This window comes from Saccopteryx leptura, chromosome 1, assembly GCF_036850995.1.
Source record: "Saccopteryx leptura isolate mSacLep1 chromosome 1, mSacLep1_pri_phased_curated, whole genome shotgun sequence".
Taxonomy (NCBI): Eukaryota; Metazoa; Chordata; class Mammalia; order Chiroptera; family Emballonuridae; genus Saccopteryx; species Saccopteryx leptura.
In genome coordinates, this window is record NC_089503.1 from 284,841,497 (window position 1) to 284,868,057 (window position 26,561).

Genomic DNA, 26,561 nt, shown 5'->3' on the forward strand with positions numbered 1-26,561 from the left:
ATGGCTTCACATCTGAGAGAATGAGAAGTAAGCCTCCAAATATAAAAATGACACTGGTACACTGTTGGGGAGACAATAGGAAAAATAAGATAGCATTTTGAAAACTTAAGTAAAAAGAAGATTTGAAATAAAGTTCCTAGAGGCAAAGTTCTAACTGATACAGTTTGGTTTTATCATGATAGTCAACAACTGCTAAATGAGGAGAAAAATGTAGCAGGACTTAGACTTGGTACCAAAACAGAGGTTTGAAGATATGAGTGGTTTATATGTTTGTCAGAGACTACAGAGGCACTGAAGCCTGAAAGTCAAGAAAGACAAATGAAAACAAAAGTTTAAAGTTAAAATCCAGCATGTTAAGAAAAAGATGTTTAAGGTACCAGAGAAATGAGACCTACTAAAATATAGAAATGAAAGACTCTTAGCATAAATAATTTTTGGCAGAACTTACTTTCTCTATACAAAGAGATTTTTAGCAGAACTTACTTTTTCTAAAAAGACTCCCTACCGCTGGCTTTGAGGCTGATCTCCCGGATTGTGGTCTTGGGCTAGCTTTGCAAGTTTGCAGGTATTCTCAGAATGTTTCTCCCTGAATTAACCCTATAGATAAACATTGTAAGAGAGCCGTTTCACTGCTTTGTCCTACTGCTAGGCTTCTCCTCCTCCCCATTTCCCAATCAGTGTGTTTGTCTTTAGCCCCAGACTGTGTTTGAGGCCACATTGATTGGAATGACTTAGGTCTCCGTGCGGTCACGTGGCATTATTAAAAACTCCTTAATTGGGCTTCTTGATTGTGTGGCAGGACGTCCGTTTCTTGCTGTTCGATACAACACTATTACATTTGTGAAAGTTTCTGATTCATAGTTTGTTCTTAAACACTAAATGGCTCGAAGAATAGCTCCCGCACAGAACTTGTGTAGTTGTTTTCTGATGTGTTAAGGTATATATTCCAATGATTATATGTGAGAAAAAAGAGAAGAAAAAGGAAAGGGATAAGGAGGAGGAGGAGGAGGAGGAGGAGGAGGAAGAGGGGGAGAAGGAGGAAAAGGAGGGGGAGGAGGAGAAGGGGGAGGAGGAAAAGGAGGGGGAGGAGGGGGAGGAGGAGGAGGAGGGGGAGGAGGAGGAGAAAGAGGGGAAGGAGGGGGGAGGAGGGGGAGGAAGAGGAGAAGAGGAAAAGACTTTCTATATATAAAGTGCAATAATAAAATTATAGACCAGAGAGTAAAGAGGAAAGATGAAGAGATATAGTAACATGGTAGGATGATAGGCGGCTGGTAGGTGTGCACAGCTGGAATTGTGTTATTCCTCTGTGCTCTAAAACAGTTTAGCACCCAGTGCCAATCACATCCAGTTTTGACCTTGAGAAATGAAGTGAGCACAGACTACCTGGCCTTTCTTGCCATGAGCTGTGGAATTCCTCTTAATTTATCAAGGAAGCATGGTGCCATGGAAGTGAAAGGTTGGTATGCAAGGCCATCTGGTGAGATGCAACTTGTCAGTCTCCCAGATGGTTTGTGAATGAGAGAGGCTTGATGTTGAACTGAGATCAGCATATGAAAAGAGCCAAAAAATCACAAGCTTAAAACACATTATTTTTTCATATAGTATTCTGAAAACTTTTAAGGAAATAGTATATAAATTTTATATGATGTGAAAGATCATATATAAAAGTTTTAATTCATAACTTAGCATCATTTAAATAACATATACCACATTTGCTTTCAACTCTTTAAAAAGGTGTTTTATTAATCCTAAATTGCTGTTTTAGGAGGAAGAAATTGATATTATTTTCATTGATTAATTTGCATATTTCCAAGTTTGATGACACTTCTGTGAGAGGAGGTCTGGTAGAATTTGGTTACTCTGAACAGTCAGTGCCATGCTCATGAAATACACTTTATTAGTTAAAGATAACCTGCTTTTTGAATCTAAATTTCCAAATAAATGTATTTTAGAACTATTTGGATTATGCTCACCAATGAGTCTGAAAAATAATGTAATCAGCAAACAGCAATTACATTCACAGTATCCATATTTCCTATGTCCACATAATTCTGGTATTTTTAACATTAACCAGATTCAAAAGTATGAATTTTGAAATGGTGCAAATTTCTTATTATTTCCTGTTTTTATCAAAACACAGAACCTGGTTTTTATATGTACCTTGTATTTTAGTAACTTTTGCCTCTTTTAATGTGATGGGGGGTGGGGGGGGGAGTTCTCAGCTTCTGTCTCAGTGAAATTCAGACATGCTTGAAGAATTAGTGGAACAGGAATTCCAGAAATCCATTGGCTCACAGCTGACAAGCTCTGAGGGGAAAGACATAAAGAAGCAAAATACAATCTTGACCCAGTAAGAAAGCCTTAGATAACAAGTCAAAGGAAACTTTTGAATGCATCAGGGAAACCATTGGGGCTGGCAGTGGTAGCGCCTTGTGCGGTGGAGGAGTGCAGGGCCTAGAAGGGCACAGGTGACACCCAGAAGAACTCAGCTTCCATGGTAAATATCCCACTGGACAGTCTGAGAAATACCTAGGCTGGCATTCTGTGGGAATAAGGCTGATGCCTCTTGTGTACTGATGGGGTCAGCTGCTCTATAACTGAAGTTGTACTGTAAAGATGTACACATTTGTACCCACAGATGAATGAAACTCCCGGAAACAGTAAATGATTAGCACAGTATCTGTCATACAATTGTTCAATAAATGTTCACTGAAAAAAACAAATGAATTATGGTTAAACATAACTAATGAAAAATGATTAGTGATCATAGACATAAATACTGCATGAATAGAAAGCTTGACAGTATGATATTCAGGAAGTTAGGTGAAAATAATTTTGTATGAAAATGTTCTGGTTGGTAGATAACAGGTGGAGCTGAGCTGAAACTATTTTACCATTAGACATAAATATTTTATAAGTACTATATATGAAATCATTCCAGTCACATAAGCAAGCCGTGATTACAAGTGACCCAGAGTTAACCTGGATAGGACAAACCTGACTTTTTCATATATAGAGAGGATATATTGCAGTATTAATAACAACCTTCTGTGACCCACTACACACAAGGACAGCTGCACATAAACGTGGAGAAACCACCTCTGTACCAAACAGATAAAACAAGGGGATGCAATCTCTTTAATAAGATAGCACCATGTATATAAATTTTGCCTTACAATTTACAGAGTGCTGTCACAGGTTATCTCGTTTAGACGGCTGGGTAACTCTGAGAAGCAGCAGCGATCACGACTCTCACTCATACAGAGAAGTGGAGTGACTAAGCAATTGTGGGCAAGTAGTCTTTCCTCAAGGCTGTCTTGTTTCATTGATAACTCTAACATCTTTTTTTTTAATCAGGTACAGTACTTGGTTTTCTCTCACCTGAGGCATATACTATATGTTTTATAAGCTATCTATCTAAAACTTAAAAAGTACGTTCATTCAAAAATTCTTCCCAGCCGTCATTTTGCTTCAAAGTGATAGAAATCTATAAAGGTGGTACACCCTTAATAATAGTGCAGCACAGTTTGTCATGAGCTGTCTGTTCCTTCAAATATAATCATGAAACAGATTGAGAGTAACATATGAAATGCTGAGCTCTCCAGTTAAGGCAGAGGCCTCATTTCATTCAGATCAACTCCAGACAGATCAGACAGAAGACATGGCTGAGCGATTATTCCATTTTTTTCCAGTCATGGTAATACATTCCCAGCTCAAAGTTGAGACTATTTACGGAGGGGATGGTGTGGTATAGTGTGCTTGGCTAATAACTCTCTCAGCAGGACATGTCCTAAAGAAGTAATAGTCACATTCTGCAGAAGCATCGTTAGTTTATATCTCATCAACAAACTGGAAAATATTTAAATGGAAAAATAACATCCCTTCGGGCCTATGAAATAAGCTCCTTAATATTATGTTAACAGTTAATGTTGTTCTTTCATATGTCTTTGCAAATGCTCCAATAAATTAAATTTTAAAAGGAAAACAAATAAAACTCTTATCTTCAGGTATGCTTTTTCTTTGCAAAACCAATTTCACAGAGCAGTCAGATATGTAATAATGGGCCTCTTGGGGATGTAATTTTTTATGCAACTTGACATGCAAGTCGTGAGTAATTAATTATGTCTTCTATTTACACTTTGTCAGATAAGAGTATTAAACAGAAGATCTGAGAGGAACACAGAACACTACCATTAATCTGTTTAATTTACAAATCTAATGCAATCAAAAGGAAGACATTAGTGTTCAAATTGTTTTTTGTCCAGGTGGTATCTTTCATGGAGGGAAAGGCATTTCTGAGGTGTAAAAGCCACATAAAGACAGCAAAGCCATGAAATCTCTCTCGTGCAGGCTTCTCAAGCCGGGGCAAAAATCTTCCTGGGTCTCTGTCATTGTCCTAAAAAGCTCTGGATATGCACAAATGGACATACAGTTTCTCCACATCAGTAAATTTATATTACATTATATTCAGATCTGTGCATTTATTTACCAAGGTGCTAAAGCCCCAGGTCCATTAAATTGAAGAAGGTGATGAACAAGGGTATAAGCCTGACACTTGTGAATTTATAAGAATCTTTTCACAGTCAGCAGGCTCTGGTCTGGGACTATATGACTGACAAACCCATTGACAGAAAGGACCAAATGCAAGAAAGATTTTGGACGATCAGGAACCAGTTGTCCCCAGGAGTAACCCTTACCTAATTTCTGTCCAAATGGCAGTCCCCACCAAGAAACTGATTCAGTCCCCCATGTCTCAGGAGGTTTCCAAGGAAGAGGAAGAGGCAGACAATGCGAGTTAGGGAATAGGAAAATCAAAGCCACCTCAGAGTTTTCACACAAAACACATTAGTGCACACAGGTTCTGTGTACAAACAGACCAAAGTTTCATTCCTAACTCCTTCAGAGCCTCTCAGAAACTCAGTATCCCCCTTACTGAAATAATGATACTAATACACAAAATAAGGTCATGTATGTAAAGTCTCTGGGACAGTCCCCGATAAATTGCAGCCACTCAATAAAATGGTAGTGATTGTCAGTATCATCACCATCACCTCTAGTAAGGCAATAAAGTTAGGAGAGTTATCTTCTAATTTCTGCCTCAGAAAACTGTATCAGTTGTTTCCCTGGGGACAGACCTTATATACAAATATGGCACTACTGGTAGGAGTTGAGTAGGTAGAATGTTTATGTATATAACAGACAGTTTTAGATCTCCTATTTATTTTTGGCTAGTAAAATGTAATTTTAACTTGTAGTTTTAAATAATGTGTAAAACTGTAGAAGAAATCCTACAAGGATGGGGGCATATATATGTGAAATATAATTACTGTAATAAACATGGCAATTTTTTGGTCACATGCAGGGAATATAAATTTGAAAATATACTGACAGTTACAATTTGTCTCTAAAATAAATTCATTTAGTTTTCACTTATCTCTTAGAATGCCTAAAGATTCCTGCATAAACACCATGATCCAGGGGAGTCAGAATTTAGGGACTAATTTACTCAGCCACTCAAGCAACAAAGGATTATTTTATCTAATTAAGACAGAGCACACATATTTAGAATTAAGCATTTGCATTTCATAGCAAATTCAGAATTCTAAAAGCAATTAAAGTGAAAATGAGGTATGATAATTTTTTCCTGCACACCACTGCTGAGCTTAAAGCTCATTGTAACATTTGCCTCGGTAGCACCGTTGAACAGAAGGTTTGAATAGCAGCTTATGGCTGGGCAAAACCACCTTTTCCATCTCACTTCCATCACCTTAGGACCCAAATCCATCCTCTGTTTTATTCAAGCCTCCTAAACATTACTTACATTTTCTTATGCTCTTAACTTTTGATCTTCTATTTTTCTAAGCTGGAATGTTTTTCTTAACCTTAGTCCATCTATCAGAACTCAATCAGACAAGGTTCAGATTAAAGTTTGTCTTCCTCCACGGAAACTGCTCGTTCAAACCTAAGTGCTCTCCCTTACCTGAATGTGAGATCACTTAGCAAACTGTCGCGTTCATTTGCAAATTAATATATTATTTCTTCAGTCTTCTCCTATGTTATTAAAGTCATATATTGCCGTTTAACTTGCCCCATGTTTATGGTATTTTCCCTTATATTAAAAACTTCCTGATGACATAACTGTTTTATAGTCTTTAAAATGATGAAGACAGTCCTTCCTTATGTGTCCAGATTAATACACGTTTGATGATCAACTGGCTGAAATATAGGTTGGAGCAAAAGTAAGTGTACAGTTGTATTCATTTTTTAACATATTAATAAATAAATACTAATACAAGAATAATATTTGTGTTTTGCAAGCAGGTTTACAGTTGTGAGTACACAAACAGAGTTATTCTTATATTATTATTTATTAGTTATTGCATTAGAAAGTGACTACAATGGTAAACCTATTCTTGCCCCACCCTGTATTTAAACATTCCCCTTCCTATATCTTCCACTTATATTTCCTGTTTACTCATCTCTTAAGCTTGTCTTAAACTTTATATTTCATTCTAATTTATTTATTCTATTCCCAGATGTTACCTATTAATTGCTAAAAAAATAATGGAAGAATGTCATTATTTAATTAATCAATAAAGTATTTTGCCCTTACCTCCCACAATGGTCATTTCTATGACTTCATTTTCAACTGGTTCTCTGAAGAGTCATTAAAACGTTGTCTTCAACGTTGGTGTTATGGGAATTAAAAATGATAATGCCTTAACACTTAGTCATTTCCAGAACTCAGTAGATAAATCTCATAAGACTATATACAGTTCAATATGTAAACTTTTTTCTAATGCATTTGAGTTTGTAGCTAATGGGGTTTTGTTGAGGTCTTCGTGTATTGTCCGAAATTTCCACATTTGCTTAGATAGCTTTACTTTCCTTGTGAGAATAATTATTGCCTTTTAGAGACAGTCCTCAAGAAAGAAGTTATATCTGTTAACTGTCAAGATACTTAGCAGAGGGTCAGGCATTCAAAAGAAGTTTTTAAATGTTATTTGAGTAAATTAAAAGTTTGTAGGAAATTTCAAAGGAATATATAGGCAAGCTCCATGCATCCTGCACCCCGACTTCCCAAATGTAGACATATTGCACAACAAAAGAAAATATCCAAAACTAGGAAATATCTTAACTACAAAATTGTCATTGATACAATCCTTAGAACTGATTCAGATTTTACTATATATGTGCTCATTTGTGTATGTACAGATATATATTTATCACAAGAATAACTTCATGTAACACTCACCATGATAAAAATATACACGTTCTATTATCACAAATAATGGCTATGTTACTTCTTCATAATCTTGTTTATCTCCTCACCTCTCTCACCCAATTTCCAATCTTTGGCAACCATGAATTTGTTTCCCATCTCCATAATTTTGTTGTTTCAAGGATTTTTTTAAAAAAGGAATCATATAGTAATCAGCTTTTTGTGATTGGCTTTTTTTGACTCAGCATAATTTTCCTGAGGTTTATTTAAGTGACTGTGTATATAAATAGCTCATTCGTTTTCATTGCTGAGTATTATTACGTGGTATGGAAGTACCAGTTTGTTTAACCATTCACTTATTGGAGGACATGTGGCTTATTTTCAGTGTTTGGCAAGTACAATCATGGCTGTTATGAACATTCCTGCATAGGTTTTAGGTTTTGATGAAGATAATCAATTCATCTTCTATGGCTAATTTATCTTGTTGGAGGCAGTGGTTTTCAGAGATGGGTGAGATGGATGAAAAGCTAGTGACCATATACTGCATCAAACAAGTTTGTTAGTATATTCAGGAAAGAGTAACCATCTGTCCTGGTTTTTACAAAATAGGTCAATTTATGTCTGTTGTCTGTTGTAATGAGCTCTTCACTTTTGTAAGTGACCTGGCTGGTTTGATAAATTATATAATCACTCTGGTTAAGATTACTTAAAAATTCCAAGGATGGCTAATATGCCTGCTTAGCTATGATGAATTGAATTTAATTTTCATAGATTGCCATTTTTCAGTCTTTCTGGGTACCTATAAAGTGACTTTCTGGAGTCTGAGAAATGCGATAGTCTTCTTGCAATGTGGAAGTCCCTACTGTTCTTACTTCCTCTCTTTCTGCTAACAAAAAAGTTTTTTCTTGTGAGTCATGTTAATGGTTGGGGACAGCTTGCAAGTTCATGTCTTAGCACCACAACTGGAGAGGAGAGGACCCTTGCTCACCATTGCAAGTTTGCAAACAATTGCAAGAATAAATTTTTATAGATCTCGCTTAAATTACATGCCAGTCTCAAAGACAGTGGTCAGTGAGATGCGGGCCCTAAGTGGGCCTGGCTTTGTCACAGTTTGTCCTTTGACTGACCACTCTGTCCAGTGCATTGAGGTCAAGTAGGAGGATAGTATCCCCTTTACAGACTACATGGATCAAAAAGAGGAGATTTCCTTAAAGGATAGTAGGTTACATTGCTACATGCCACACAGCCAGCAAGGAGCATAGCCAAAAGTTAATCGTATATCTTTTTGCCTTGAAAGCCTATATTCTTGGCCCTGACCAGTTGGCTCAGTGATAGGGTGTCGGCTCAGTGTGTGGAAGTCCCGGGTTCGATTCCTGGTCAGGGCACACAGGAGAAGAGACCATCTGCATCTTCACCCCTCCTTTACCTCACCCCCCTTCCCCCCCCCCACTCCCCACAGCCATGGCTCAAATGGTTTGAGCAAAGTTGGTCCTAGAAGCTGAGGATGGCTCCATGGCCTCACCTCAGGTGCTAAAATAGCTTGGATGCTGAGCAATGAAGCAGTGGCCCAGACGGGCGGAGCACTGACTGGTAGGGAACTTGCCAGGTGGATCCTGGTCGGGCTGCATGCTGGAATCTGTTTCTGCCTCCCCACCTCTCACTAAATAAAAATATAATAATAAATTTTTTTAAAAAGCCTATATTCTTAATTCTTAAGAGTTTGGTTTGTTGTTGTTGTTTTTTGTTTTTTTTGTTTGTTTGTTTTCTACATAGAATTTAGCTGTGGAGAAATAGGAAATAAATGCCTGTCAGTATAGCATCTGAAGTTTTTCTGTGTAATCAATAGTCACTCTAATGAAAGCACACATATAGTTAACGATCCCCAGCACTTCATAATTATGATCAGTATAGATGATCATCCATGTCTTAACTGATGCAAATACAAATACATTCACCCAAAGACCTGTGACTTACTGTCTTAAATTGCAAAGGATTAAAAATGTCCATGTCTTGAAAATTATCAAAATATATTTAAGTGAAAAGAGCATCTTAAAATAGAATGACAGTTTGTACCTCCCCCCCCCCTTTTTTTTCCTCACACATTCAGATACACAGACATAGAAATAAATTTGGAATGATAAATCCACAGATGGTAGTTATTCTGGAATGAAATGTATAGGAATTACAACTTTCTTTTCTTCTGCCTGTTGTACTTTATACACTTTCCACAGTGAATATGTACTAGTTTTCTAATTTTAAATATATTTTAATAAAATCCCTCGGTATGATGATGCATGTCTGATTCAGACGTAAAGATTTCAAATTAAGGACTCCCTGCTGCAGAACCATAAGAAACTACATAGTAAAAAAAACGCTAATTGAAGGCCTCAGAATAGCAACAAGAATTTCAACAGAGAGATTCTCATTAGGTTTCCAATTAACTTTCAGGAAAAAATAAAGTAAAAAGATGTGCAGCAATCAGATGAAAAAGGACTCAAAAGATACAGCTTAACTGCATCTTTCTTAACTATAAATACAGTTGACCTTTGAAAAACATGGATTAAAACTAAGTGGGTCCACTTATAAGCAGTTTTTAAAATAAATATTATAAATGAATTTTCTCTTTTTTACAGTTTCTTAACATTTTTATGTCACTTTATTAGAAGAATCCAGTATATAATACATATAACATAAAATATATGTAAATTGACTGCTTATGATATCAGTAAGTCTTCTGGTCAACACGTTCATAGGTAGTTAAGTTATTGGGGAGTTAAAAGTTATATGTGGAATTTTGACTGCATGGGTGGTCAGTGCTCCAATTCTGTGTTGTTCAAAGATCAACTATATACAAAAAGTGAATTAAAGGAAACAACCTGGAACACTTCCAAAGAGTGGCTGATTTTTAGCAGATTCAACAGTTTTAGCTAATTAAAAAGAAACAACGTATTAGCCACTTTTTTAGAACGAAGTCCATGGTACTTAATTCTGAGTCCTTGCCATCAGTTCAGCACCGTGTGGGCAATGCCAGAATCTCCATATTACAAATCCCAAGTGTCTAACTGTTTTGAGGGAGGCCAACAGTCATTTCTGAGAGACTAATTAAAAAGTATAATTAAGTTAGGGAAAATTGTAAAGGAAATTCCCCATGATGATCCAAAATAAACTTGGCTAAACTGCATCACTATATTTATATGTAGATAACTCTATTGTATCAGTGTATTTCACACCATCCTGGTTTTATTTTTTTTCTGTAACCCATTAAGGGACTGTTGAATAATACATTACAGACAATATATAATTCCCTTGGCATTCTATTATTCACCATATTAATCAACTTAACATTCAGAAAGTTTAGAAACCAATTTTTCTCTCTAGATAGAATCTTGGAATTTTAAGTACGATAGATCCAAGTAATGAGGTACTTCTTATGGGAATAGTGTTAGCACTTACTATAAATCTGATTCTTATACTTTGTATTTGGCAAGAACATCCCCGTTTTTATGATTACACTTTAGTTTTCAGCACACTATCAAAGTAAATAGAAATCTCACAGCAATATTATCAGAATCTCTTTTATAGATCACCAACTTGTTTTAAAATGGAAGCTCCTGGTTTATCTGAGAGACATGTATGATAATGACCTTAATTCTGATGCAACAACACAGAAGAAGAAAGAGAAACATATAAATGTGTTCTGGAAGATTTCCAGAAATCTCAATTTGATATTAAAAAGATTATTAAACTTAATAAAAATAATTTATTAATCATAGATTATTGTTATTTTTATATTCTCCAGATGCTGTTCTCCATATTAAAAATTCATAGATGAAGGGATGTCCTTTTAGCCATGTATGTGAGTACATAAATAATCTGATCACAATTTTCCCCCTATTCTGGCTCTAGAGTATATATTGATTTATCAACAGGCATAAAATTAAAGACATAGAAAAAATTAGAACTGACTCAGACTTCCTAGTTTTACTAGCGCAGTAGCAGACTGTGGATAGAGATTAGCATAAAATAATGTAATACTTTTCAACTGTCTAGTGAAATACTGAACTTTATAATTTATAGCATTCATTTGGAGCATATGTTTTTGTATTTTAGTCATTTGAAAATCTTGACAATCCAGTTTTTTTGGTGTATATATACAAACATTTCAATGCATATTAAACTAATTTAATGAGCCCATTTAACTAACTGTCCATGCTTAGATAATAAAATATTTATTATATAGTATTCAAATCACCCTTTTCATATAAAATTAGCTGTTAGGACCTTATACAGAAAACTACATTCATCTTCTAAAATCCAATTTAAAAATTCCTATGCAGTACCCATTTGCTTTTATTAAAAAATTGGCCTGACCTGTGGTGGCACAGTGGATAAAGCATCAACCTGGAATGCTGAGGCTGTCAGTTTGAAACCCTGGGCTTGCCTGGTCAAGGCACATAGTAGAAGTAACTCTTACAAGTTGATGCTTCCAGCTCTTCCCCACCCCCTTTCTCTCCTCTCTCATAAATTAATAAATAAAATCTTTGAAAAAATTGAAGTAATAATTTTCAGGAATAAAAAGAACAAAAGTTTAAGTATTGAAGAAAAATAATAATTGATCATCTGAGCTTCAACTATTCATGTGAGTTTCCAGAAATGTCTTTAGAGATCTAGAGTCAATCTGTGTATGTACATCAATAGGCACAGTGAAAGAAAAATCAGGAAAAATATTACTTTAAAAATTCTTTTCACGGGACTCCTGCATGCCAGACTGACGCTCTACCACTGAGCCAACCGGCCAGGGCACACAGGAGAAGTGCCCATCTGCTTCTCCACCCCTCCCCCTCTCCTTCCTCTCTCTCTCTTCCCCTCCCACAGCCAAGGCTCCATTGGAGCAAAGTTTGCCCGGGCGCTGAGGATGGCTCTGTGGCCTCTGCCTCAGGCGCTAGAATGGCTCTGGATGCAACAGAGCAACGCCTCAGATGGGCAGAGCATCACCCCCTGGTGGGCATGCCAGGTGGCTCCAGGTTGGGCACATGAGGGAGTCTGTCTGCATCCCCGTTTCCAACTTCAGAAAAATACAAACAAACAAAAAAATTCTTTCACTTTTATATTTTCAAATTGTGAAGCCAAGAAAAATTACTTAGGCACACATTAGTTTTCCTCAGTGGTTTACTCTGACTTAATAAAATATCAAGGAAAAAAATGTGTGAGGGACCTTATTTTGATGTCTAAGAGATCATTTTCACTTATGGTAATAAAACATCTGCTCCCTCCACAAGATCAATCAAACAGCATTTCCAGCTCATTCTGACTGCACACCCTCTCCAACACCCACTCAGCATGTCTCCCTGATAGACTCCTCCTGGCTCCGCGCCCTGTGCACCAGCTCCAGTCTTCACACTGGGAGGCTTGCATCCAGCTCTTCTTCTGTCTTGAGTCTGACCCATACCTTCTGTTTGACCTCTCTCATCCCATTTATTCATTCAACAAACTGAGCATCTACCACAAGCCAGGCACACTTCCAGCCGTGGGGACATAACAGTGAACAGAACGGATAACGTCCTTGCTCTCGTAGAACCTAGAAGCATTCCAATGGAGGAGCTAAATAATAATGAAGACCTAATATAATGTCATGTAGTGAGTGATATATTCTCTGAAGCAAATAAACCTGGGACAAAGTGGTAAAATTTTAATGATGGCGTGATTTTAGATTGGCTGTTCTAAGGTGTATTGAAGAAATACTCTTTGAACAGAGATTAGAATAAAATAAAATCTGCAGTAATAGAATGCTTACTATGGATCATGCATTTTTCTTACTCTGAACCCCTTACCATGGTTCATGATGGGGACCCTCTGGGTAGAATAAGATTGTCTTCTACCCAACTGACTATTGTGACCAAGAAAGAGGAAAAAGGGTAGTGAGCAGAAAATGTAGGCTGGTGTAAAGAGCTTATAGTGAGTGGTATGATGGGAAGTTGAGGACAGGACAGGGAGGTGACGACCTTTTCACATTTGTCTTTGTAACCTATCACATCTGTTGACAAAGCAATTGTTCTTAACATGTAAGAAAACAGAAACTGTCACAACATGGTGACTCCTGAAATGAAATGGAGATACAAGTAATGTGTGAAAGCAACAACCAGACATAGTTCATCTTAAGACCAAACCAAACAACCAAACAGTAGTCCAAGCATGGAACAGCCAGCTCTCAGCTATTAGTAGTTTCACCATTTAAGACCAGTTGGCAGTAATGTTACAGACAAGGTCTAACTACCAGCTTGAGATTTGAACTAGATAATGTTTTAAAAGTATAGTCTTATGATTCAAATGTACTGCAAAAATATATTGTTCTCTTGTCATGTATTAAAATAAAATTGGAAAATAGTGTTAAAATGAATTTTTCATTTCTTTAATAGTCAAAAGCCAAAGAAACATTTTGCATGTACAATTATCAAATCTAGAGTTATAAAATCCCTAAAATAAGGAGAATATGTACACTTTTTCATCCCAAGGAGTTTCTTGAATATCAATTTTTGATAAGAAAGTTGGGGGTGGTTGGTTTTTCTTCATGCAAATTTTTCTGATTTTGAAATTTAAATTATAATTTTTCTTGCTGCTATATTTTGCTTAACATTAAGGTTATAGTTCTCATTTTTAAAATGAGAGAGATAAAGAAAAAAGTATCTGGTGTACAACCATAGTTATTGTTTCTGAGAGTATATTCACTATGTCTATAAATCACTTTTATCAAACTGATTCTACATTCAAATTTGGGAAATACTTTACATATATGCAGCTCCCTTTTGGAAGACATAACACATATTAACATACTAAATATTTTGGAAAATCCCGATACAAAATAATAATAAATGAATTAGTAGTAGTTTAAACAAAGTTCAACAGATTACTGCCCCAATTCATGTCATTGCAGATGCTGATTTTCAATAGCACCTGCTAACATTGCAAGTCTCTGATATTCCATGGAGCACATTTTGGAAGATGTTTCCCTATACTCATTTTTATTGCTCTACCTATTGATTTTGCTTTGGCAGTTTTTACTGTTCTATTTATTTCCTTCTTTCTTTAGTTTTATATGCAGCACTTGTTGAGTGCTTACTGTATTCTAGGCACTGTTTAAATACCTTCTGGTTATTATCTCACTTACTACTGGTAATAACCTTCTGAGATAAAAACATAACAGGTCAGCAAAAGGCCCCAGAGAGGTGAAGTAACTCCCCATACCCTGCTGCTGGCAAGTGCAACAGCCAAGAGCGAAGACTGAAACCAGGTCTCCCCTACCTGACACCTTCGCTCTTAACAAATAAGCGACCAGTTACTCCTCAGCTCGCGGAAGCATACTACCCCTCCCAACCTCCAGAGATGCCAACAGCCAACAGCTTATCTAGTTCTCAGTCCAACAGGACCTTCCAGACCTTAATTCATTGAACCTTTCTGTTGCTTTTTTGTTGTTAGCCAATCTCCTTCACTTGAATTTTTCTAGCCTCCAGGTTTCCTTGATTCTGTTTTCCTCTTGTATCTTTCTGGCTGTTCTGTCATTGCTTTAGGTTCCTTATTAAATGTTGGAGCTCCTCAAGGCTCCATCCCAGCTTCCTGCCCTTTTCTCCTTCGCCCTTTTCTGAGACATCCCCATTCACATCTTTAGGCCTGTACTCTCTCCTTGGCATCTTATCATATCCAAGTACTGTACCTATTTTATTAAGCACTTCAAATTCTTAACTTCTACCACTAAACTCATTGTGTCCTGTGTCAGTTTGGGATCCCAGCAGGACACTCAGTGGAAATTCTAGAGGGTTTAAACAAGGGGCTGCTAAAAAAGATGTGGAGAAGGAATAATGATACCGAGCAGGGATGGAAAAGCATTCAGGGACAAGGAGCCGTGAAAAAGTATTACCCTAAGGGACAAGGCAAGGAAGCTATTCCTGGAACTTGACCCAAACTTTTCCTTGTAAGAGGTGTGGTACTGCAAGATTGGAAGAGGACATGAAGCCACTGCTTAACAGGGGCTAGCCAGGGTGGAGACTGTGTGAATAAGCATGCTGCTTTCTTTATCTTCCCAGTAATCTTCTGCTAGTGGCTCCTATTAGTCAAACTCAGTACAGGCCAAAGAGCCAGGGACCCTGAACCAGCAGCCTCTACAGGGCAGCCTCTGGCCTTGAACAGGGTGGAGGGGGTAAGCGATCTGGGGAGGAATGGACACTAATCAGTACACCTGCTACCTTAAAACTGCAACATCTCAAGCAAAGCTGTCCTTCCCTGGAAATTACCCTTGAGTCCTCTCTCCCCAATTTCTCACATCTAATCAGTCTTTTTTTTTTTTTTTTTTTTCATTTTTCTGAAGCTGGAAACAGGGAGAGACAGCCAGACAGACTCCCGCATGCGCCCGACCGGGATCCACCCAGCACGCCCACCAGGGGCGGTGCTCTGCCCCCCAGGGGGCGATGCTCTGCCCATCCTGGGCGTCGCCATATTGCGACCAGAGCCACTCTAGCGCCTGAGGCAGAGGCCACAGAGCCATGCCCAGCGCCCGGGCCATCTTTGCTCCAATGGAGCCTTGGCTGCGGGAGGGGAAGAGAGAGACAGAGAGGAAAGCGCGGCGGAGGGGTGGAGAAGCAAATGGGCGCTTCTCCTATGTGCCCTGGCCGGGAATCGAACCCGGGTCTTCCGCACTAATCAGTCTTTTCAGCGTAGATATTTTAAACATTGTCTCTTTTACTTTAGTTCCTTTTCCCATCACCTTGGTGTCCACACTTGTCATCTCTTAATTGGCCCATTACAACAACCTCCTGATGGTTTAACTGCTTCCAGGTCTGCTCTACCTGGGATAGGCTTGCTTACAGACAAAGGCTCCGTCTGATATGCAAATCATACCCATTAAGCCTTAATTAAGCCCTTTAATAATCCTCTTCACCTAAACAATGAAGACCCTACTTTCTGGCACAGCATATAGGAGGCTCCCAGAGCTGGCTTCTATTGCTTCATTTCCTTTGTATACATTTGTATTTTCCTAAACACTGTCCCATTTTACCTTATTGAATCTTGACTCATGCAGCTTTGTCTGCATGTCTGTATTTTCTAATCTAACTCCTCCCATGTATAGGCTTCAAGACTCAGCTCACGTGTCATCTTATAAGAAATCATTTCCTAAGTCATAAGATATTGTGTGTCTCCTCTAGCACCCCCATATCTTTCCCCAATAAAAACACAAGCAATATGATCACAATTTAATGACATTTTGTTATTCTATATTTATTTTCCCACTATGCCATTTGTGGGGACTCAACTTGTTCTATTCTTATACCTACAATATCTAATATCATTCCTGTGACACAATAGAAGCTCAGTATATGTTTGACTAACTGAATAGTATTGGACAGTAAATCATTATTCTGGGATTTAAAAGATAGACTTAGTATTGAAGAAAAAAAGTAACTTCTCAATGTGGGCATTCTAACTTTGGGGAAAGACTGGTCAGCCAAGAATGTTTTCAGGATGCTCAAGAAAACTAGAAGGCAAAGAGGGATTAATTAGAAGTTAAAACTAGGATAAAAAAAGAAGGAATGTTAAAGTAGAATCCTAATTCAGAAAGTAAGGTACAAGGAGTTAGAAACCAGACCACAGATAAGACCAGCTGTACAAAGGGCACGAAAGAGTCTGTGGAATGCTCTAACTGCTGGTTTCGATGTGCCAATCACAAGCTCCTGTGGATGAAACCAAGAGGGGATCATGATTGGAACCAGGACACAGGCCCCTATTTGGTCTCTGGTATGGGCTAAGGGCAAAGACAGCAAGAGACAGAAATTCCACTGCAGCTGACTCAGTGAATAGTTGGGTCAGAATGAAGAAACAGGATTAAGGTAGACTCGTGATAACATTTTCTCACACTTAAGTAATTTATTTTTAAAAGTAGCTTTGCAGAAAGAGAAAAAATATAACAAGTATCAGTTGTATGAAATAGAGTTAAATGAGATATTTTAAAAAGGAATTGTTCATCATTTAAATCACATATACATTAATATTAAAAATATAATTCATATTTTGGACCCTTAAGTTGTACATTGTGTCCCTATTTATTTTATTTGTTAGTAAAATGTCTAAAATTACCATGGTTATTTGGTTTTAATTTACTTCATAATAAGAATAGTTTTGTTAGGAAAATGCACTGCACAGCATTTCTATTTAAGAACAGTTAAAAACCAAATAAATGAAGAGTATTTAAAAAGAAAATTCATTTACCTTCATATAAATAGAAGAATAGCAATACATTTGGATTCATCAAACATTTTTCATTTGATTCCTTCCCTACTTTTCACTATATTTATTTCTTACAGAAATTATCCTGCATGCTTATAATACAACTCTCCAAGTCAGAGTCTTATTTACAGTTCTGGTTCTCTGTTTCTGAAATATTTTTTCCAAGCATGTATCATTTTTTCCTCTCTTTCATATAAATGTTTCAACAAAAAACAAAAGAAACTCTACACCCTTGTGTAGAGTTAACTTTTTATCAAAAGAACTCTACACCCTTGTTTCACACTTGCTCTGTTTGGTGATATTAATATATTCAGAATATTAGGCGACCAGAATGCCTACAGAAGGTAAACACATGTTCTACTGGAAAATTAGATTTGGAATGAATGAGTCGAGAATGATTTTGTGACACAGGAAAAAGATATGATTCTACTTACAGAAATAAATTTGAATATGCCACATTTAAAACAAAACAAAACAAAAAAAACTGAAGATCAGAGTTCTGAAAACCCAGGCCAAGCTTGCAAAAGGCCAAGCTTACTAATTAGAAGTAATTAGTGATCACAAATTCCATGAGAGGTGTTTATGAAGGTTGTTGACATATTCTTCGGAATGGCTGGCAGAAACAATATGGAATCTGCTAGAGCCAACAGCACCAGGAAAGAAGACAAGAGCTTTGTATTCTGCCTCCAGCTTTAGCCCACCCTATTTCTCCTCCTACCCATTTCTACTTGTGCCATGGTAACCTTGATTCACCTCTTCAGGTCAATAACAAGGATGCAAAGAAGTCTTTCACATATTTATGTAAGCAGAAAGAGCTGATACAATGGGTTTCTAAGGCCACCATAAACGAGTTCTTTAAGGTTTTGTCCCTGGATTACACGTTCCCATAGAGATAACCAAGACCAGGTTATAGAAAAGGTTTCATCTCTTAAAGGCAAAGTTCTGGCCAAAGAAAAAATTAGGTTGACTTCTGTTAAAGAAATGTGGTAATCTTTGTCAGTTGTGGTTGGTAGTAGTCATAAAAGAAGGATAATATGGAAGAAAAAACAAGAATATCACCTGCATTTGTGTGCACTGCCTTAAGATGTAGGTCACATGAAGAGGTGTGGAAAGCTACTTCCCTTAGTATTTTAACTCTACTTTTTAATTCATTAAAATAGATGGCAGTTGAGGTAACATTGATAAATAAATGAGACATCAGGAGAATTACTTTTATGAAAAAAATAACATCAGTATTTTAGCTGTGATTCTAATAAGTTGTTCATATAAGGAACTAGTAACATTTTTTAGTGTAATTATTGCATTGTAATTATAAAGATTTAATTCACATAACAATAATTTTTTCCTGTTTTCCTTAAAGATGTGTTCACAAGCCAATATTATTATATTTAACACAGCTCAGTCAGAAACTATTTATATAGTGCCAAAAATTTGAATCCTGTTTCCTAAGCTTCTGTTATATTCCTATTACCATATACTAAGCAAAGTGGAAGACAAAAATTTACAGTAGACATTCCTTTATTTCAAAAATATTCACTACATAGTTGGAGAAATGAAATGAATACACTACTTTCCAGTAATAAGTGCTTTCCAGTAAAGCTCACCATTTCATTGGAGCTACGCTTCTGAAAATGCAACAGCATTGAAATTATGTACCTAAAGGTATTAACTTAGGAAGAAAATGAAAAATAAATATGTGTTCATTGCTGTCAAGTTGCTGCTAAGCCTTCTATTTTGCCATACTACTGTCAGTCATAATATTTTATACAGGTACAGCATCTGTATCTAACACCAGAGACCTTTTGCACACCCTCAAGACTCAAGTTATATTTATAAGACTCGGGAGTCAATGCACTTATGAATACCTTTAGTTGGATATTTAGATGATAGAAATAGTGCTATATTTAATAAAGTACAACTCATATTGCTTGTAATTTCCTATGTATATAAATGTATATTTTTATGGGCCAAAGTGAGGCAGAGGTATAGTGTGAATTTTCTATTCTTTCCTAAAATAATAATCTTTCACACAACAATACAAAAGCAAAAAGATGCACACAATGGGAAGTATTATCATCAATCTCTATAGAAACCCATCCCAATGAACTTTTTCCAACTTATGGGGGATGTCACATAAAAGGACTTTATTAAAAGGTTGGCAACAACATTTATCAAGGGAGTCAGTGACACAGAAGCAAACTTTATTCCTAGGATAATGGTCTAGGCTGCTTCAGAAAGATGGAAAGAGTATGGTTCATCTGCCAATATTATATAATATAGAATGTGGATGAACCCTCAATGAGGAACATGAAAGTGTGTGTGTGTGTGTATGTGTGCATGCATATGTGTGTGTGTGTGTGTGTGAAAGAGAGAGAGAGAGAGAAAGAGAGAGTAAAAGGAAGAAAAATAAAAGGAAGAGGAAGGCATAGAAAAGTGGAGAAAGGCAGACAGACCTTGGAAAGTAGATATTTCTCCTGACTAGGAGTACTATGGCCAGCATCACAACACTCACATTTTATAGAATTAAACATAAATATCTTTCAGAGAATATAATTAAGACCTTCTTTTCAAATTTGTTGTTCTTTGATTATAAGTCAGGTAAGAGCAGAAATGGAAAGAAATATGTAGAGGAGTTTAGGAAAGAAAGAAGGATTCATGCCAAGCCTATGTTAGGGAACCATTCCAGTTGACTACTAATGAGCATCATTTCAGGGAAGGCAGAATTTACATTCCTATGATGTCATTGTCTACAATTTGTATCTTAGCTGACAAAATCCTGACATAGAGTGAGCTGATACAGGAAGCAATATTCAAGGAGAGGTTTAGTAAAGATAAGACAAGTGACAGAAGTTACAGTGTTTTCAAGGTGAATTATGGAAACATGCACAAGAGGGAGACTCCCCAGATAAATACTCTATTTATATTCATATGTGGGCAAAAGACTTTGAGATTGGTAGGCTTCCAGTATATTTGACAACAGAGTTCTACTTTTGCTTCTATTTTTATATATGCCATCAATATTGATATTGAATTTTAAAAATGTATAACCAACATTGTGCTTATGCAACACCAGTTATGCAGATATTTGCCTCATAACATACAGTAGATGATTTAGATCATCTGAGATGCCTGGTGAAATGTACCCATCACTAAGCCGTGGATAAGGAATGATGCATAAAGACATCCATGGCCAGACACATTTGGAATCCTTAGTGAAACTGGTTAGAGCCAATCATGCAGATTCAAATGTTCAGAATTTCCCACCACTTATACCAAGCTGCTTCTTTCTGATCTGTGAAAAAAAGATAAAACTATAAATCAAACTTCATATTTGAGTTTATCTGTGGTTTTTAGACCTTTTCATTTTCATGTGGAGCATACTTCAAATGGACTAGTGAAATATTTATTGACATCTGAGAACTACAGAAAATTTGAGTGGTAGGCCAATGGGTTGTTTCTAACTTAGCACACCTAGATCTCTTTGGTCTTATCATTAAGATTCAATTGACATCTCGGTATTTAATAATGGGATTTTTTTCTATGTTTCTGTGACTACCCACATGTTAAGTCTATTTTACTTTATTTATTTATTTAAATTATTTCTTTAGGTCTATTTTACTGACACAGATTCAAGACCTTAAATGCAAAAGTTTCTCCAAATTATAAAGAGACTAAATTATGTACCAAGTTTACCATGTAACATACTATTCCCAAAATGTAAATGCATTAACCTCATGTGCCCAATTTGCTACTTTAAACATCTCTTGTCAACTGTAACAGGTAGTGTTAAATGAAATAGCAAATGTGAAATATCTGGAAGACTGTTGGGCACATAGCTCAGTATATAGAAGGCTGACTGACACACAGTGCATGTTCAGTATATAGAAGACAGACACATAGTGTGTGTTCAGTATATACAAGACTGACTGGCACACAGTGTGTATTTAGTATATATGAGACTGACTAACACAATGAGTAATCTTGTCTCTGCTATACTTTATACTCTGGTAACATAAAGCACTGCATTTATATAAAATAGATTAAAGCTTTACAAAATTAGTTGTCCCATTACAATATTTACTTGAATGGTAAACTTTATCAGTGCATTTACAGTGTGATGAAGTTTACCATAGCTGATACCAGTCTGCATGCATGCAGAAGTACAGTTATTATGTGGAACAAGGTGCATCCCTATCACAGTCACTGAGAATACCAGTATGCCATCAATGACTATTTTATCATTCCAGTATCAAGTTTTGATGAGAACTTTTGCTACATTTTTTACATCTAAATTGCAGTACACTATGCCCACTCCCAAACCATTTCTAGAATTCGCACTCACGATAAAAAAATTTGAATAAAAACCTGCAGTTGTGCCAAAGGTTGGATTTGGATCAGATGTCATACATACAAGTCTTATCTGTTATTTAGTAAAAGGTGTGGGGATTCAATTTGTCACTTTGGATGCGTGACAAGTGTTTCATATACAAAGAATCATGACAGAATTAGATAAATAAAACAATTAATAAAAATCTTCAGTCTAATATTGTAGCATGTGCTCATAGAGCTGCAACCTCCTAGTGAAAACATATGACCAAGATTATTTTTAACCAGATTTTAGATACAATTAATATTTAAACTTAAGAAAAATGTAAAAGCATATTAAATAAAATTTAGAATATTCTTTATGCCCTTTGTTGCTGTTTTTCTCTGAAACTATTTTTCTATTTTCCATTAAGATAAATACAAATGTGCAGTATTTAAAACCGACCCTGTTCTCAAGCTGTTGGTCTTGTTCCACAATCTCCTCGTCAAGTATTCGTAATTACTGGTGCGTGTAAGCAAGTAGTGACTCTGATAAGAAAACATTTGCATCTATTAATGTTCCATTCATTACTAAGAAAAGTACCACCGTGGTGCTGAAAGAATAGCTCCCCGTAACCAGTCGACTTGGTTTGTGCTTTGCAGAGAATGAACACGCAAGACTCAGGACAAAACTAAAGTAGATCCACTGAAGACAGAGTGGTAGAAAATCACCTCACCACTTCACACCACTTTCCAAGAAAAGATCTAGCTAAAATTTATTTAATTTTTTAAAATGTATAGTTGTCGAACTAGAATTAAAAAAAAAAAAAAAAGGCAGCCCCTTTCCTTTTCTTCAAAGTAAAACCCTGAAGTAGAATATTTAGAAACAGACACACAGAAAATAAATTATACAGAGCTTCCTGCCATTGAAATTTAGAGATACCATCCTCTGTAAATACAGTGGGGGAAAGTCTTGAGACTTTGTACAGGGTACGCTCAGGTTGGAGATTAGGACTTGGGGAGACAGCGGTCCTCTCCAGCCTCAAGCAACTCTTTTTCAAAGATAACGACGCTCACGACCCACCCCCAGCAGTCCATGGGCAACCGGGGAGCTCAGGCTCGGGTGTATAATTCCAGCAGAAGGTAAATCAGGACAAAGCAGGCTGACACTCGGTTGGGGGAGGCGGAAAGGTTAAGCAGCACTGGGGTGTAGAACGTAGGGACCAGAAAGTAAAGTGACCTCGTTTTGCCCGAAGAAACATAATCCAACGAGCCCACCTCTGATGTGGATACCGGCGGCGGTGAAAGCACAAAGAGTGAACGCTGGCGGGAGCAAACTTCCCTGTTCTTCCACTACCTCCCTCAAGACGGCGGGGAACAGGCACACGCTGGGACAACAAAGCGTGCGCCAGGCGGCACCGCCAGGGCTTCCGCGGCGCGGCCATCGCGTCTCGGGGCGCGCGTTCCCCTCGGCAGAGCCGGGGCCGCCGGGGGGCTCCCTACCTTGAGCAGCACAAAGAGCCCGAGCAGAGGCAGGAGGCTGCGGCCGCCGCGCTTCCTGGTGGGGAGCTGCCCCATCGCAGCGCGGACGAGGATCCGGAGAACGGTGGGGCAGGCGGGTTCCCCTGGTGGCGGCTCACAATGGCGAACCGGGGCTGCAGCCTCAGACCATGGGCGCCAAGGAGGGTCCCGGAGGGCGCATGGTGCCTTTTCAGTCTCCCTACGGCTGCTCCCTTTGCCGCCTTGCGCTCGGCGTCCTGCAGGAACGTGCCAGGCGCTGCTGTTCTTTAACAGCTGAGGATGGAGAGGGTGGGGATTGGAGTGGGCGAGGCTCCGCAGCCGCCGCCGCCACCGCTGCCAGAGGAGGCGCGGGGTCCGCGTGGTGAGCGAGAGGCGGGGACCTGCCCCAGCTCGCCGGGGCCCTCTGGCAGCAGGAATAATTCTCTGGGCTGCGATTCATAAAGTGACAGCAGCCACCCAACCCTCCCACCAGGGTCCGCCCGCTCCTCTTATCGCTGGACAGCCCCTCTCCCGACTCCGCCCCAACCCTTTCCACAGTCTCGGACTCAGGAGTTTTGTGGGGCTTCCCTGACTGCTCTTGAGCAAGTCGGTGTGGGGGGACCAGATCCCAGTCCCCTCTCAACCCCCCTACATTTGTTCTCGGTTGTGGTTATAAAGGACCAGTAACACCTGGAAGGGAGTGGTAAGTGTGACTGTAGTGATGGAATGTGTGTGTGTGTGTGTGTGTGTGTGTGTGTGTGTGTGAGAGAGAGAGAGAAAGAGAGAGAGAGAGAGAGAGCATGTGAGAGAAAGGGAATAACACTTCCTTCTCTCATTTTCCCTATCCCATTTAAACCCTCTCATACTCTCCACCCCACACTCAGCAAGAAAGATATAGCACAATTATATACATTTTTCCATTTGAAATCAAGAACTTTTGTAAATTTGAAGGACTGTCCTTTGATAACATTCAAATTGTACATGCAAAATGAACTTTCACAGTGATGCATACTATATTATTTTATTATGTTTTGCTCTGGTGTCCTTTTATTTTTTCATCACCACTTCTATCAAAATTTGCTTAGCATTTTATGTCTTTGTACATATGCATATATGGACCACTTTAGGGAAACAATAACAGCAAACAGGAAGCAGTGAAACATTCTTCAATAATTAGCATTATTAATACTCCATTAAATATGTAAAACTGTAATTAGATTGCCAGAGACTGCAAGTATTTTTTAACAATCACTGAAAATTTTCTCTCCAGCATAAAGTATTTTACATAGCTGTTGCTGAATAAAATAGTTTTATTTATTTTTATTGCACTGAAAACAATTACAGTTTTGTGAATCTTCCTAAGAGAGACTCCCAGAAGAATGAAAACGTCGTGTCATCAGCAATGTGAAGTTTTCAATGCACAGAGTGTGCTGTGAGTTTATTTGAACTAGTAACTGGCTTTCCAATGCAATATTTCCAACGTACAGTAAATCTTGTTATGCTGTTTTCAAGATTTCGAATCAATAAGAAGAGCCATTTGCAACATACAGTGTATATGATAATGTGTGCTTCACCGTTTGCTTCAAAACGTTTGTTCTGATTTAATTGTCCCAACAATACTGATGAGTAAAGAAGGCTGAGATCATTACCAACTACTTTCCTCATAACACACCTTCTCTTGGAGAAAAGATAAATGTAGAAAAGCAGAGGCTTTTACATGCCCTATGACAAGTGTTTAAACTCAATTCTCACAAACTGAAATTAAAGCTATTTCCTCTGGAAATAATGATAAGGTTTTTAATGACCAAGAGATTGGAAGATCTTTTTTAGATCTGTAGAAAGTTTGTTTGGGTTAGAAAAGAAATCTTTTCCTAAATATCTAAAAATGTATCTATGCTTATGTAATTCACACTGTCTCTTCTATAGAAAGAGAAGCAAAAGCAACCATAGAGCAGGAGCTGTGATCCATCCCTCTGAGAGGTTTAATGAGAAGTCAAATGGAACTCTTATAGTGCCCTTGCCAATGAAGCTGAATTCTGTCCTCCAGGGACCAACTCTAATGTAGTTCATTATGTTTAGTCCTGGCTTCGCTGCTGAAATCGCCTACAAGGCTGCCTGTCAGCAGTTTCGGTATTAGAGAGCTGTATTTATGAGGGTTGCTCAATGACAAATAGTTTATATGAAATGTGGGAAAGATCCAAGCTATGGCTCTCCAGACGGTAGTCCACTTGAAAAGCACAGTAACAGCCATGTAGTTTGTCATCCATTTCTCACATATTACAATGACTATCACATATGAACTGTAGATAATGTGTAATATGTTTTTGTTTTATTATTTATTTATTTTTTTTACAGAGACACAGAGAGAGTCAGAGAGAGGGATAGACAGGGACAGACAGACAAGAACGGAGAGATGAGAAGCATCAATCATTAGTTTTTCGTTGTGCATTGCAACACCTTAATTGTTCATTGATTGCCTTCTCATATGTGCCTTGACTGCGGGCCTTCAGCAGACCAAGTAACCCCTTGTTTGAGCCAGCGACCTTGGGCTCAAGCTGGTGAGCTTTTGCTCAAACCAGATGAGCCCTCGCTCAAGCTGGCGACCTCAGGGTCTCAAACCTGGGTCCTCTGCATCCCAGGTTCTGATGCTCTATCCACTGCGCCACCGCCCGGTCAGGCGTGTAATATGTGTTTAAAATGAGAAGACCAAGCAACATTTTGACTCTCAATTCATTTGAGCATTTGCTTTAGTTTTGCTCTTGATGAACACTGGGTTCTTGCCTAAAAGATGTGTTGACAATTCATAAATTCTCTGTCTTTCAAAATCAGAATGATTGACAGGCCTCAGGTAAATAGCATGTTTCAACTGCCAAGACATATTACTCTTGCCACACTTGAGAAACAGTGAAATTTACAACAGAAGGTCATTTTTGCTTTTACATGCAGACTCTTCCTTTTCCCATTGGCACTTTTTTGTCCCTAAATAATTCCTATTGAAGAATCTTTTTATGTTTAAATTGACTCTTACATAGTTTTAAGGAAAATCAAGAAAAGTGTTGTATCACAGGACCTACGTTTTATGACAAAAATTATCTGCTCAAAGAAATAAAACCTGAGCAGATATTTGTCATTGGACACTTCAGGCTATGGAAAGAATGAATGATCCTGAATTAGAAAAGCAAACTGCCATTTTTATGTACTATTCTTTCTTTCAGTCCATTATATACTAGGATTACTGTGTATTGTTAACATTCATTTAATT

At 37.7% G+C, this 26,561-nt stretch overlaps 1 protein-coding gene across 3 annotated transcripts in view; it reads right to left on the reverse strand.

Annotated features, from left to right (window-relative positions):
• Nucleotides 1–23,725, reverse strand: part of PTPRO (protein tyrosine phosphatase receptor type O) — a 233,369-nt gene extending 209,644 nt beyond the window's left edge. For 2 of the 3 annotated variants that reach the window (XM_066355214.1, XM_066355204.1), the window contains exon 1: nt 23,303–23,725. In XM_066355214.1, coding sequence (XP_066211311.1) covers nt 23,303–23,377 — 75 coding nt within the window. In that variant the 5' untranslated portion in view covers nt 23,378–23,725. The remainder of the gene's footprint in view (nt 1–23,302) is intronic. The other variant, XM_066355223.1, reaches the window with a different exon arrangement.
• Nucleotides 23,726–26,561: the final 2,836 nt, after the last annotated feature.